A 13934-nucleotide genomic window follows, 5' to 3' on the forward strand; every position below is an offset into this window, starting at 1 on the left:
TGATCTATGCCTCTGGTCTATCAGTATATGATCAATTTGATTGATAGTTCCACCATCAGGTTACTTCCATGTGCCCTTATGTATCTCCTTTTGAGGAATTCTGGTGGACCCCACTACCATATTCTGGGAGGCTGTGAAACAGACCAGTCTTATTCTATTGTCATTAGTAGATTGGTGCTTACTGTGGGCTCCAATTACTGCCTGGAACATGGCTTCCCTTCCAAGTTATGCATTAAAATCCCCCAGTTACGATCTTGATATCATTCCTTGGGAATTTAACCATAACCTTTTTTCATAGGCATTATAGAACTCATCTTTTAGGTCTTCACTAGAGTTTGTTGGTGCATGTCCATTAATTATACTGTAATTAAAGAATCTTCCTTTAATTCTAATTACTGACAGCCTTGGGTTTGTGGACGTGAAGTCAGTCACCAAGTGTTTCAGATCTTTATGAACAAGAAAGCCTGTACCAAACCCGTGTTTGCTATCATCACAACTATATAACATAGTACCCTCTTTCTTTTCCAATACATCATCACTCCCTGTCCATCGAATTTCTTGGATGGTGATGATACTTTCATTGAGCTTCCTATGCTGGTCCAATAACTTCTTAAGAGATCCTGGACTATATAGAGATTGAACATTCCAGGTACCAATTTGGAGACGAGTTTTCCAATCTTGTATTTACCATTCGTTGTCCAGGATACATGCCATGTCATCGTCTATTAATCCGTCCGGCTTCTGCTCTTTGGATTTTCGTAACTTTAGGGGGTTTTTTTTACTGGAAGAGGGTGTTAACCTCAGGTCCAACCCCCAACCTGGAGGACCAGGTTATCGCTCTTAGTCTGGATCATCACCTTGGACCTCTCCAGCTTGGATGGCCATACCAGAAGCATATGCTCCCGCTGGCATAGCTCTAAGGGTCGTTTGAACACACAAGCCTCTGAAACACCTGGCAAAATGTATTTTGCTTTCATACCATCAGGAGGTATTTTCCATTAACTTTGTGAAAAAGCCCTACATGGAAGAGAAAAATATTTGTGGTACATTTAAAATCAGCACATGCAGTTATGAAATACTTCAAATAATTTTCAATTACCTAAATTTTTTAGGCGAGTGTTATTTTAAGTTCATTAAACTGACCAATATTTAGAAGCAGATACCCTATGGAATATTTTACATTTCAGTGTCAGTCAGTGAAGTGCTTATTATGAGCTCATAACAGAGATTTCCTCTCCATAAAACAATTTGTCTTATTGCAGTTATTGCAAGAATTTAAGCGTTATCAAGAACTGATTCATCGTCCCAGTGTGAAGAGTACTTTAGTTGCTGAGAGAGAGAATCTCCTTGGTTCCCTTATGGAATATATCAGCAGTGCCAATCAAGAGTTTGGGTCTGGTGGAGAATCTAACCGTACTAGACTGATGAATATGCCTGAAGTCATCAGCAATATATATTGGGTTCGCCAGTTGGAGTGCAAGGTATGTTTTGAGTTCATGGTGGAGCTGAAATATTTTCAAATAACTACCAATTGAGACTAAAATATTGATTATGTATGTATTTATTTTTTATATTTTTACTAGTGATAATTTCTTTCATTAAAACTGATTTCGTTGAAGGCCAATATTTGTTAAGGCAATTCACCTTTTCAAGTAAATTAGATGATGACTTGCCGAAGAAAAATGAAAACTATAGGGCAGTTAAGCCGCTTTCTGTCGAGTCAAAAAATCAACTTTAAAATTTAATTAATTAATTAATTCATTCATTCCTTCGTTAATCAGGCTGTCTGTGTCTTTTATCTATTTCTTTCTTTCTTTTTTTTTTTAATACTAGGTGTAACAAAATACAATAAGGAATAATAGAAGAGATTAAAAGAAATATGTTCCATTAAGTAACCATAGGTAAGAAGTTGACAATTCAGGTACTTTTTGATGTGATTGAGAATGAAACTATTACATTTCAGTTTAATTGTAATTGTTTACAAATACTCTTAAGAAGCATATCGTCCTGGTGCAGTAGATGCTGCTCTTGACCTCACCCCTCTTGACTTTTTTTTTTTGTGGCCCGAGTGAGTTGGCTACACTCTTTGGGTCACATTTGACTTGCATTCGGGAGACAGTTGGTTTGAGCCCTGAAAGTTATCCGTGGTTTCCCAGTTTCATGGCAGGCAATTTAATTAATACCATGGCTGTTTCCTCCCGAATCCTAGCCCTTTCCTATCCCATCATCACCATAAGACCTGTCTGTGTTGATGTGATGTAAAACAAATACCAAAGAAAAAAAAAAGAAGTTCTTGAAGTGACTTCAGTTGAATCAGAGGAGGAGCTTGTCACTTCTGTGCTTGCAGCAACTTACTCTCTACAGCATATCGTCGCTGCCGGGACAAAACCTCCTATGTGAAATATTTTAGGTTAGAACTTTGGCTGGTAAGGTTCTGTCATCTAACAATGTCATTATTAAATTAATGTAGTAATGGTCCACCTTTCAATACTATAATATGTAATATTCTAAATTATATTAATTAGGGACTAGTTTCGGCCTGGGCTGGCCATCTTCAGCCTTAATGTAAAACACCTAATAACTAAACAAATGTACATGCACACAATTGATGTCACAATTTAATATTACATATTACATATTATAGTATTGAAAGGTGGACCATTACTACATTAATTTAATAATTACATTTGTACTTGCAATTCAATACGGATCAGAACCATGAAGTTTATAACCTATGATTCTGTCATCTAAGGTGTAATATTGTGTGCGTATTGTCAAGGCATTCTCGCTGTTCATAATGTATGTGCTGCGGGTCAGTATATCTCCAAAAATATTATCACATAGGAGGTTTTGCCCCGGCAACGACGATATGCCTATCAATCAACCAGTCAGTCAATCAGTCACTACTGAGCTGCATTTAGGGCAGTCACCCAGGTGGCAGATTCCCTATCTGTTGTTTTCCTAGTCTTTTCTTAAACTATTTCAAAGAAATTGGAAATTTATTGAACATCTCCCTTAATAAGTAATTCCAATCCCTGACTCCTCTTCCTATAAACAAATATTTTCCCCAATTTGTCCTCTTGAATTCCAACTTAATCTTCATATTGTGATCTTTCTTTCTTTGAAAGGCACCACGCAAACTTACTCGTCTACTAATATCATTCCTCGCCATCTCTACATTGACAGCTCAGAACATACCACTTGGTTGAGCAGCTTGTCTTCTTTCTCCCAAGTTTTCCCAGCCCAAACTTTGCAATATTTTTATAACTCTACTCTTTTGTCAGAAATCACCCAAAACAAATCGAGCTGCTTTTCTATGGATTTTTTCCATTTCTTGAATCGAGTAATCCTGGTGAGGGTCCCATACATTGGAACCATACTCTATTTGGGGTCTTACTAGAGACTTGTATGCCCTCTCCTTTAAATCCTTACTACAACCCCTAAACACCCTCATAATCATGTGCAGAGATCTTTACCCTTTATTTACAGTCCCATTTATGTGATTACCCCATGGAAGATCTTCCTTTATATTAACACCTAGATACTTACAGTGATCCCCATAAGGAACTTTCACCTTATCAATGCAGTAATTAAAACTGAGAGGACTTTTCCTATTTGTGGAACTAACAACCTGACTTTTAACCCTGTTTATCATCATACCATTGCCTACTGTCCATCTCACAACATTATCAAAGTCATTTTTCAGTTTCTCACAATCTTGTAACTTATTTATTACTCTCTAAATAATAGCATCATCTGAAAAAGAGCCTTATCTCTGATTCCACTTCTTTACTCATATCATTTATATAAAGGTCCAAGGTCCATGATTCCAGGGTAAGGAATTCCCCTCTTAATTATTACAGGGTCAGATAAAGCTTTGCCTACTCTAATTCTCTGAGATCTATTTTCTAGAAACATGGCAACCCATTCAGTCACTCTTATGTCAAGTCCACTTGCACTCATTTTTGCCAGTAGTCTCCCATGATCCATGATCGATCGAATGCCTTAGACAGGTCAATTGCGATACAGTCCATTTGACCTCCTGAATCCAAGATATCTGCTATATCTTGCTGGAACCCTACAAGTTGAGCTTCAGTGGAATAACCTTATCTAAACCTGAACTGCCTTCTATCAAACCAGGTATTAATTTTGCAAACATGTCTATTATAATCAGAAATAATGTTTTCTCAAATCTTGCATGCAATGCATGTCAAATTGACTGGCCTGTAATTTTCAGCTTTATGTCTATCATCTTTTCCTTTGTACACAGGGGCTACTATAGTAACTTTCCATTCATTTGGTATTGCTCCTTCATGCAAACAATAATCAAATAAGTACTTCAGATATGGTACTATATCCCAACCCATTGTTTTTAGTATATCTGTGACAATGATATGTCGCTGCTGGGCTTGTATTGCAGCAGGAGGATTTAGAATAGATTTTGTACATGATTACAATTAAATTGAAATGTAATAGTTTTGTTCTCTCATCATCATCATCATCATCATCATCATCATCATCATTTCCCTTATTCAGTTTCATTCTCGATTATGTTAATATGTACTTCAATTATTTACTTCAGACCTATGGTTATTTAATAAAACATAATTGCTTTGATCTCTTCTCTCATCCCTAAAGCATTAAAATGTATTACACCCAGAAGAAATAATTACAAAGGAAGATGAATGTTATTAATATAATCAATTGACTATGGTGTCTCTAGGAACAAGCCAAGAATAACAGCCGAGAGGGTTCGTCGTGCTGACCACACAAGACCTTGTAATTTGCAGGCCTTTGGGCTGAGCAGCTGTCGCTTGGTAGACCAAAGTCCTTCAAGGGCTGTAGTGCCATGGGGTTAGATTAGGTCTCTAGGAGCAGATCTGATTCATCTCTGTAAGATATTATGGGCAGTTCTGAGTGATATGTTACATCGTTTGCTTGTTGGTACCACAGTCGCAAGAACAATTAAAATAATTCAGTTAGGACGTATATACTAAGAATGCAGACAAATGATAATGATTGGGGATTGTTGGTTTAAAGGAAAATACAACTCTCTTTATTCTAGTCTTTGATGAAAAAAAAAGAAAGGGTCTAATTCTTTGAAGATGGAAGATGCAGACAAAAGAAAGGGTCTGAGACTTAATAAACAAGTGTTGCAAAATAAACATGGTAATATAGCTTTTAGGCTTTTGCCATGTCAAGAAAAGGAGAAATTATTTACATTTTGCAGAGACTTTGCTCTGTATTTTTAGAAGAAAAACTTGTCTGTCTACCAGGAATTTCATCATCAGAATGTTGGCTGGTAGGGTAGGAGAGGTGGTAGTGTAAAATTTCTACTCACTAGATTGCATTCCAAAAGTCAAGTCAATTCCAAACACCTCCACAGTGCTCCTATGGAGTGAGGGCATATGACATTGTTGGTAGTGATTTGTCAATCGGATGGGGATATTAAAGCCTAGAGCAGATCCTTTTGTGTTACTCAACAGGAGTAGAATATGTGCTGACACTGAGTTTCACTCTCCCCGTACATCATCATCATCATCATCATCATCATCATCATCATCATCATCATCTCATACCCAGACAAGTAGGTCACCCATGGGGCTCAAATAGAAATACCTGCACCAGGAGGGCTGAACATGTGCCTGGACATTCCTGGCATAAAAGCCATATGCTAAATTAAATAAATGAATACTCTAAAAAATAAAAATAAAAGCACTGTTTCCCCTGGTCTAAAACTGTGTAAAGAGTCACTTAAGTTCATGTACTTCTGTAACATACTGCTTTTTTGTATTTATTTGCATTCTATTTTTTTATACAGGTTCGAGATATTGAGAAAACTAGTGCCACCATTCTGGAAGATTTAACTGGTTACCAAGAGCTGCAAAGAACTGTTGGTGAAATGTTGAGGGACTTAAAGGAATATCACTCAGATCAGTTCGACAGTTGGACTCGAGATGTAGGAGCTGCCATTCACAATAAAACGCTGAGGTAAATTTTTTTTAAGTGGAAAAAAAGTTGTAATTTGAAAGGGAGAATGTATATAGGTCACATGGGATTCATAAGAATATTCAGAACTACTAAAATTCAAATTAGGTTTTTCAACTGTTAGGACATGTACAGTAAAACCTCGATTATCCATTCTAATGCCCGGGAAGGGGTGAACGGTTAATAAAATAAAAAAAACCCCCAGGTAATCCATACTACTAATTTTAATGGACTTTAAAGTACATAAAATGCAGTGCATTAAACCCTCTTTAGGACCAGAATGTAGTCAAAGCTACAACAATACATACTAAATATTCACCTAAATTACCAGCAGACCATAAATAATTAATTTACCTGGTGTCATTTAAACTGCTTTAAAAAAATCTGTTACTTTCTTTCTTTCTTTCTTTCTTTCTTTCTTTTTTTTTTTTTTTTTTTTACACTCTTCTACAACTTATTTTCTTCTTTATGTCCATTCTGAGCTTTCTAATTACAAGAATGTCTGAAAAATACGTATCGTCCTCTTGCTCCAAGAATTCCATTAACGTTTGAGCCGACTCCAGTGCGGTCTGAAGCGGTACGCGATTGTTTGTGACGCACTCTTCTTCCCCATCCCTCTCACTCTCACTCGTCACTTCACAGCTGACTGCCGAGTTCCCGCTTGCCCTTTTTTTACTATTTCATTATCAGTTAAAATGTGATGCCCAGGCAATACTTCATCAGTATGAAGCCATTCCTCAATGTTACTTTCATCCACTTCTCCAAAATGAATCCCCGTCAGGAAGTCGTAAAATTTAAGAAACGAGATTTCCACTTCCGGAGGTGGATATGGCCCTGAGGTTCACTCAGCCTACACCAAAAATGAGTACCAGGTTAATTCCTGGGGATAAAAGGCGGCCGGGTGTAGAGCTAACCACACACTACCCCATCACATGCCGAGGTTAACAATGGTGGAAACCTTTACCTTTCACTCCTCCAAGGGCCTTCATGGCCTGTACGGAGGTGACTTTTACCGAGCTCGATAGCTGCAGTCGCTTAAGTGCGGCTAGTATCCAGTATTCAGGAGATAGTAGGTTCGAACCCCACTGTCGGCAGCCCTGAAGATGGTTTTCCGTGGTTCCCATTTTCACACCAGGCAAATGCTGGGGCTGTACCTTAATTAAGGCCACGGCTGCTTCCTTCCAACTCCTAGCTCTTCCCTGTCCCATCGTCGCCATAAGACCTATCCATGTCGGTGCGACGTAAAGCAAAAAAAAAAAGGAGGTGGCTTTGCTTTGCTCCAAAATGAATGTTATTTTCAATAGTCTTTAGGATATCTTTGATCATCAGTCCCTCATTTTCATCTTCATCATTGAACCCATAAAAATCGTCGGCAAGCTCTTCGACATCAACATACAATTTTCTCCATGATCGAGTGATGTTCTGAGCGGTTACTAGATCCCATGATTTCTGGGCAAGATAAAGCATTTCTTTAAGATTGAGTTTTTTTCAGAACTCAACCATCGACGTTTCTTTGGAAAGTAAGAGATCTAGCAATTCCCGCTTATAATGCGCCTTAAAGGTTGTGATGATGCCTTGGTCCATTGGCTGAATTAATGAAGTTACATTAGGTGGCTAATAGGAAACAAAAATGTTTCCATCCTCTGATTTCAACTCTGTATCAACAGGGTGAGAGGGTGCATTATCAAGAAAAAGGATAACCTTTAATGGCAAGCCTTTGAATGCCAAGGAATCACGAACTTATTATGGAACCAAATCCTGAAAATATTGTGTCCATGCAGATTTGTTATGACAATAATCTACTGGGAAATATTTCATCACTGTTCCTTTGAAAGAACGTGGATTTTTAGCTTTACCAACAACAGCTAAGTTTAATTTATGGTTGCCACTAGTGTTCACACAGTACAAGATGGTAACGCACTCTTTACTAGATTTGTGACCAGGAGCTGATTTCTCTTCTGCAGCTGCTAGTGTTTTACTGGGTAAGCACTTCCAATAAAGTCCAGTTTCATCAGCATTGTACACTTGACTTGGAACAAAATTGTATCTCTCAATTATGCGCTTAAACTCGTATCGAAAGTTTTCTGTTGCACTGCTATCACCACTTAGTTTTTCTCCTTCGATGTTTAATTATCGAATGCCATGTCTGTCCTTAAATCTCTGTAGCCAACCATTGGACGCTGGTGAGGACCCTGAGAGCCCCATCTTTTTGTGAAAAATTTGTGCGTGCCTTGTTATCATAGGACCATTAATAGGTACACCTTCGCCTCTCTTTGGCTGAAACCACGTGAATAACGCAGCATCCAGTTCTTTTAAAGATGATGCTTTCATTGTTTTTCTTTTAGTGAGTCCATGCGAACTGTTAGAACTTGCCACAAACTGCAACACTTTGTCTTTATTCTTCATTAGGTCCCACCCTGTTGTCACACTCACACTGAATTCTGATGCTGTATTTCAGACTAGTTCACCTTTCTTTAACCCTTCAATTACATTAACTTTATTTTGTATGGTTAAAACTACACGTTTTCTTTTTACTGCAGATTTCGATCTCAACATTTCTCGGCTGTTAGAACGGAAAATAAATGTTCAACTTTGTCAGTCGCTCTCACATTTCCTTACTTTGCACTACAGTACAGCGTGTAGCCTACCTGTCTACTAATCACGGAGGTTGACTATGACAGACCGCTAGGCTGGTTTCTGATTCCTGTGCAATGTGAAATATTTATAGCGCAGTAGCCTGTGGTGAAAATATTTAACCTTGACAGAGAACAATAGGAAAGATCTATGTAGGTACTCAGAGATGTTACACGTTACCAAATAAGTTGTAGGTATCATTCTCAGTAGAAATGACCAGTATACCGTACTCTACGTTCCGTGGGCTGGAAGAGGGCACATTACAGTACATTATTGGTCAACAATGGAATGGAAATAAAGTTTGTGACTGTTGAGTGTGAATAGCATCCCTCTTCTTTCGTAACGGTTAAAAGTTAAATAAAATTTTACTCAACATGAAATTATGTAGTAAAAAAAAATGCGTGAAGTCATGTCTCCAATGTCGATTGCCGGTCTATGCGCGTGTACATACAGTAGTTACTGTACGTTATGATCGTGGACTCAGGAGTCGGAGAGTCAATGTACAGTCGCTCCAAAACAGAATACTGTATCAAGATATGTTGACATCAAGAGCCGAGCTGAGTGGCTCAGACGGTTGAGGCGATAGTCTTGTGACCCCAACTTGGCAGGTTCGTTCCTAGCTCAGTCCAGTGGTATTTGAAAGTGGTCAAATACGTCAGCCTCGTGTTGGTAGATTTACTGGCATGTAAAAGAACTCCAGCAAGGCAAAATTTCGGCACCTTGGTGTCTCTGAAAACCGTCAAAGTTGTTAGTGTGATGTAAAACCAATAACATTGTTATTATTATTGTTATTATTGACATTAAGAGTACGCCCATTCAGTTTTGGAGCAACTGTACATTGTTTTTTTTTTTAAATCAAGATTTTTTTTTTTGCGACAGATAATCCGCAGAACAGTTAATTGAGGGACGCATAATCAAGGTTTTACTGTATTGAACATATTTTGTACATAGCTGGAATTGTATGGCAAAACTGAAAATCATACTTGGGATCATGGAGTGCATTGACCATGTGGTATAGGTTACTTTACTGTAAGCTTGCATTCAAGAGATGGTGGGTTCCAAATAATTATCACAGATGTTCCATGTTCATCTTAGAGTAAATCTTAACTAACATAAAGTTCTTTTCTCTATTCTCCTTTTTGTCTCAGAAAATTAATATTTTGTATGCATATTTATAGGAATTTTATATTTTTCACATATATTATTAACACATTCACGCCCATCATTTGAGCGGGCTATTTAAAGGGCTGGCCCAGCTATTCCAGCTGTTAGTGGCAGAGCAAACAACAACGAATTCTTTTCACAATAAGTTCTAAACTAAACAAGATATGGAAACAAAATTTTCCACATACCTTAATGAAGTCCTTTAGTATCTCTGTAGGGTGTGGTAGGTAATGTCACACTTTCCAGGGTGAATGGGAACACCACACTTTCCACAAAAATAGCGTGTTTCACTATTAATTTTATTTTTGAAGCACACTTTGCACCTTCTTGAGGGGAACTTGACGTTATTTGATGGTGGAAACTTCAAGAGAATATGCTCCTTTCTCTTCCCATCTAACCTAAATGGTGATCCTTAGCCAGTGCCCTTTTTGGCGGCAAAATCACGGGGCGTTGACTTGGAGCTGATGAGGTAGATGAAGCTGAAATGTCGGAGAGAGGTGACTGTACTTGTATGTCGGGTTCACTTATCCCCCCATTTGAGAATTCCCTGATGTTCCTTTAGATCTTTTGGTACACCCCTATTTGACCATATTGTTCCACATATGGCAGTGTTCTGTTCCCGTAATTATTTCGCGAGTCCAACGCTATTGTAATAATTGTCCATATAGACTGTATACCCCTGGCCAAGATAATTTTCAAGCAGCTGAAAAACTGTGCTTTGTAAATTCGCAACCATGCATCACTTATTTTGTCCCTACACACCATGGTTACACTTCAGAACGCGATTATACACACGCTTGTGCAATCACAAACCAACTACGCAGCTAGTTGGGCCAGCGCAAGGCTACCTTCAGAAACAAAACAAATGAAGTGCATTGTGAGGGAGAATCGCCGTGACCATGTGGTTTCTGGTGAGTAGAAGCATTCATAAGGGTATTACCTTCATCTCTCTCGCACATATTTGTGACCAAAATAGATCCCAGCTGCGTAGGAACGGCTCCAGTTCAAGGTTGCGCTTATCCGGGCTAACTCGGATACGGTCCACAGCATGGTCACGCGCTATAGGCAATAACTCGGATACGGGCGTGAATGTGTTAAAAGAGGAAGACTGAGTACCTAGAAACAATTCAATCTCCTAGCTCCTTTCAAATGAATGGAGCCTCTCCTATCAAGGTAGATAGTAGATACAAACTGCTACATAAGGTCTCGACTCAAGAGTGATGGTTGTGTGAATGATGATATGCGAGCAAGAATCGAAGTGACATGGAAGTGATTTATGGATGCCACTGGTGTTCTTTGTTATAGGAAAATGTCTTTCTTCTTCTTCTTCTTCTTCTTCTTCTTCTTCTTCTTCTTCTTGTTCTTCTTCTTCTTCTTTTCTTCTTCTTCTTCTTCTTCTTCTTCTTCTTCTTCTTCTTCTATCCAGGGAGCTTCTGGGTCAAGCAGCAGATGACCCTGATCCATTTTGATGCTTCATATAGGCTATTATTATGGTGGGCTCACCACACCCAAAGGCATTTTATACCCATGCTGCATGCTGGGCTTCAGTGATATTTCATCCACTGGGAGACTAGCACCCAACTAAAGGATCTCCTCTACCTGAAGCTGTAGGCTCCTTTAAAGAGTCGGGTTATTGACCGCCACCCAACACTCACCACCGAGCACTGGCTATATGTGTTACTCCATACCATAGCAGCTAATACTGACCAAACCTATAAAAATGCCTACCTGCCTAAAATCAGAGATATACAGTATTGCACATTGGTGAAACCAGTTGTGCTGTATGATACTGAGTGCTGGCCTACTCCGAGAAGTGCCAAGCATTCAGTGCATATTATGGAAATACAAATGTTGCAAAGAATGGAGACTTTGTTGGTATGGATAAGTCTTAGGAGCACCATCGGATTCTATCATCAGCTTAGCTTAGCCTACCACCTTACTGCCCATGGTCAGAGGCAACATGGACAATCTAAATTAAGGACAGCTCAAGTATCACCAAGCACGGGCATGGGCACAAGTACAAGTATGTTGGCTATGCGGTTTGGGTCATGTATCTGTGAGCTTGCATTTGGGAGATGGTGGGTTCAAACCCTGCTGTCTGCAGCCCTGAAGATGGTTTTCTGTAATTTCCCATTTCCATACCAGGCAGATTCTGGGGCTGTACCTTATTTAAGTCTATGGTTGCTTCCTTCCTAGTCCTCCTATCCCTGTCCTATCTCATAATCATAAGGAGACCTGTTGGTGTTGTTGCGGCATAAAACCTATAGCAAAGCAAGTATCTGCAATAGGATGAAATAGACCACATAAAATGGTGTGCATTGACCCCAAAAGCAACCCCAATACTATGATGATGACAACGACGACGGCGATGATAATGATATGATCAATTTCCAGCTGTTGGCCAGGTCTGGTTGGAACATAAGCCCCTCCATCTCCTCTTGTCTTTCCACCACTTCTCCCTTTTCACTGTTGCCTATTCCTCTCCTCTTCTCTGTACACACTCTTCCACTCCCTTTAATCACCTGTCTCTTTGTCTTCTTCTTGGACATTTTCCTGTTAACTCCATTTCGTGCATCCTCCTGGGTATCCTTTCCTCTGTTATTCTCTTGATCTGTCCATACCATTTAAGTCTAGATGCCTCTATGATGATGATGATGATGATGATGATGATAGATTAATAAAAGAGGAATATGTTTATATTCCAAAAATTACTTGTTCACTGTTCAAAATCACTTCATGCACCTTTAAATTGGTATAATAAACAATTTTTACATAGATTCACCTTTAGTGGGATAGAGTGTTTCCAATGTTGTATATTTTTTAGTATGTGCTAGAACAAGTTTGGTACTTTCTTTGACTTGTGTTAGTCTGATCTTTGGTTTTGACAGTATGAAAGTGACTGAGGTGTGAGTGATTCTAGTAACACAATTCCTTATGCAGTCAGTCCCTGTGATGAATAACAGTCTTGCTTGCACTAGGTAGGGTTGGTTGGTGGATACTTTTCAGTGGGCTTGGTTGACTGATATGTGATTGCACCTCTTGGCTCAGTAAGGAAGCAACAGACAAGTACCCCACTCCTCATTTCCCTAGTACTCTCTTTCAGTGACACTTGATGGCCGAACTGTTAGGGATTCAGTCAGCTTTCAAGCTGATGATCCAATGAACACATACACTGGGCTAAGTACCTTAGCCGGTAGAACACTGCTGGCATTCTTAGCCCAACTTTGCAGGTTATCCTGTCTCAGCCTGGTGTTATTTGAAGGTGCTCAAATATGTCAGCCTCATGACAGTAGATATACTGGCACATAGAAGAACTCCTGCGGAACAGGATTATAGCAACTTGGTCCCTCCAAAAACATTAAAATGTTGTTATTGGGGAGTAAAACCAATAATAACATTATTATTACACTTTAAAAAGACTGAAATCTGTTGTCAATGTGAGTGTCAGTGCCTGCCCTGCTGTTGAAACTGAAAAAAAAAAATGTCATTGAGGTTTGAGAAGAACTGGATGAAGAAGAATTGGAATTAATAACAAAGTTTTTCTTTATGAAGAAAGCAGGGTATGAGGATGTGGAAAATTGTCCTTGGCCTTCTGTATTTTCATGTTTGTCATCTCCTCCTTTTGCTGCTTCATTTTCTCACACTGACCTGTCATTTTGTATATTCCTATCTTATGCACAGTAAACAACCATACATTTTTAATAAGAGTAAATTTTATGTTCATTGATTAAGTGAGGTAAAAGGGAAAGGAATGAAGAAACTAAAAAAGGGGTACACCTTGTACTGGATAGGTAACAGTAAAGAGAAAAGAAATGGAGTGGGATTTATAGTGAATCAGAATGTTCAACCAATAGCTGAAGTTGAGTATGTAAATGAAAGAACTATAATAATGAACATACATGTAAAGAAGGATCTACTGAAGATAGTACAGGTGTATGCTCCACAGACAGGATGTAGCATTGAAGGAAAATAAGATTTCCTCAATGAACTGGAAATGCAGATTGTTGGAGATGGGCTCATGATAATGGGAGATATGAATGCCCATGTGGGAACTGATAAAATGGGATATGAGAATATTCTGGGCCCACATAGGTATGGCGATAGAAATGAAGATAGAGAGAAACTGTTGGACTTTTGTATCAGAAATA

General features: G+C 38.7%; 1 protein-coding gene across 1 annotated transcript in view; it reads left to right on the plus strand.

Annotated features, from left to right (window-relative positions):
• The window catches only part of btv (beethoven), a 594436-nt gene that overhangs the window by 137684 nt on the left and 442818 nt on the right, over positions 1-13934 (plus strand). The window contains exons 11-12 of the mRNA XM_068226811.1: positions 1263-1481; positions 5822-5991. Of these exons, the coding sequence (XP_068082912.1) occupies positions 1263-1481; positions 5822-5991 (389 nt within the window). The remainder of the gene's footprint in view (positions 1-1262; positions 1482-5821; positions 5992-13934) is intronic.

This window comes from Anabrus simplex, chromosome 3, assembly GCF_040414725.1.
Source record: "Anabrus simplex isolate iqAnaSimp1 chromosome 3, ASM4041472v1, whole genome shotgun sequence".
Taxonomy (NCBI): Eukaryota; Metazoa; Arthropoda; class Insecta; order Orthoptera; family Tettigoniidae; genus Anabrus; species Anabrus simplex.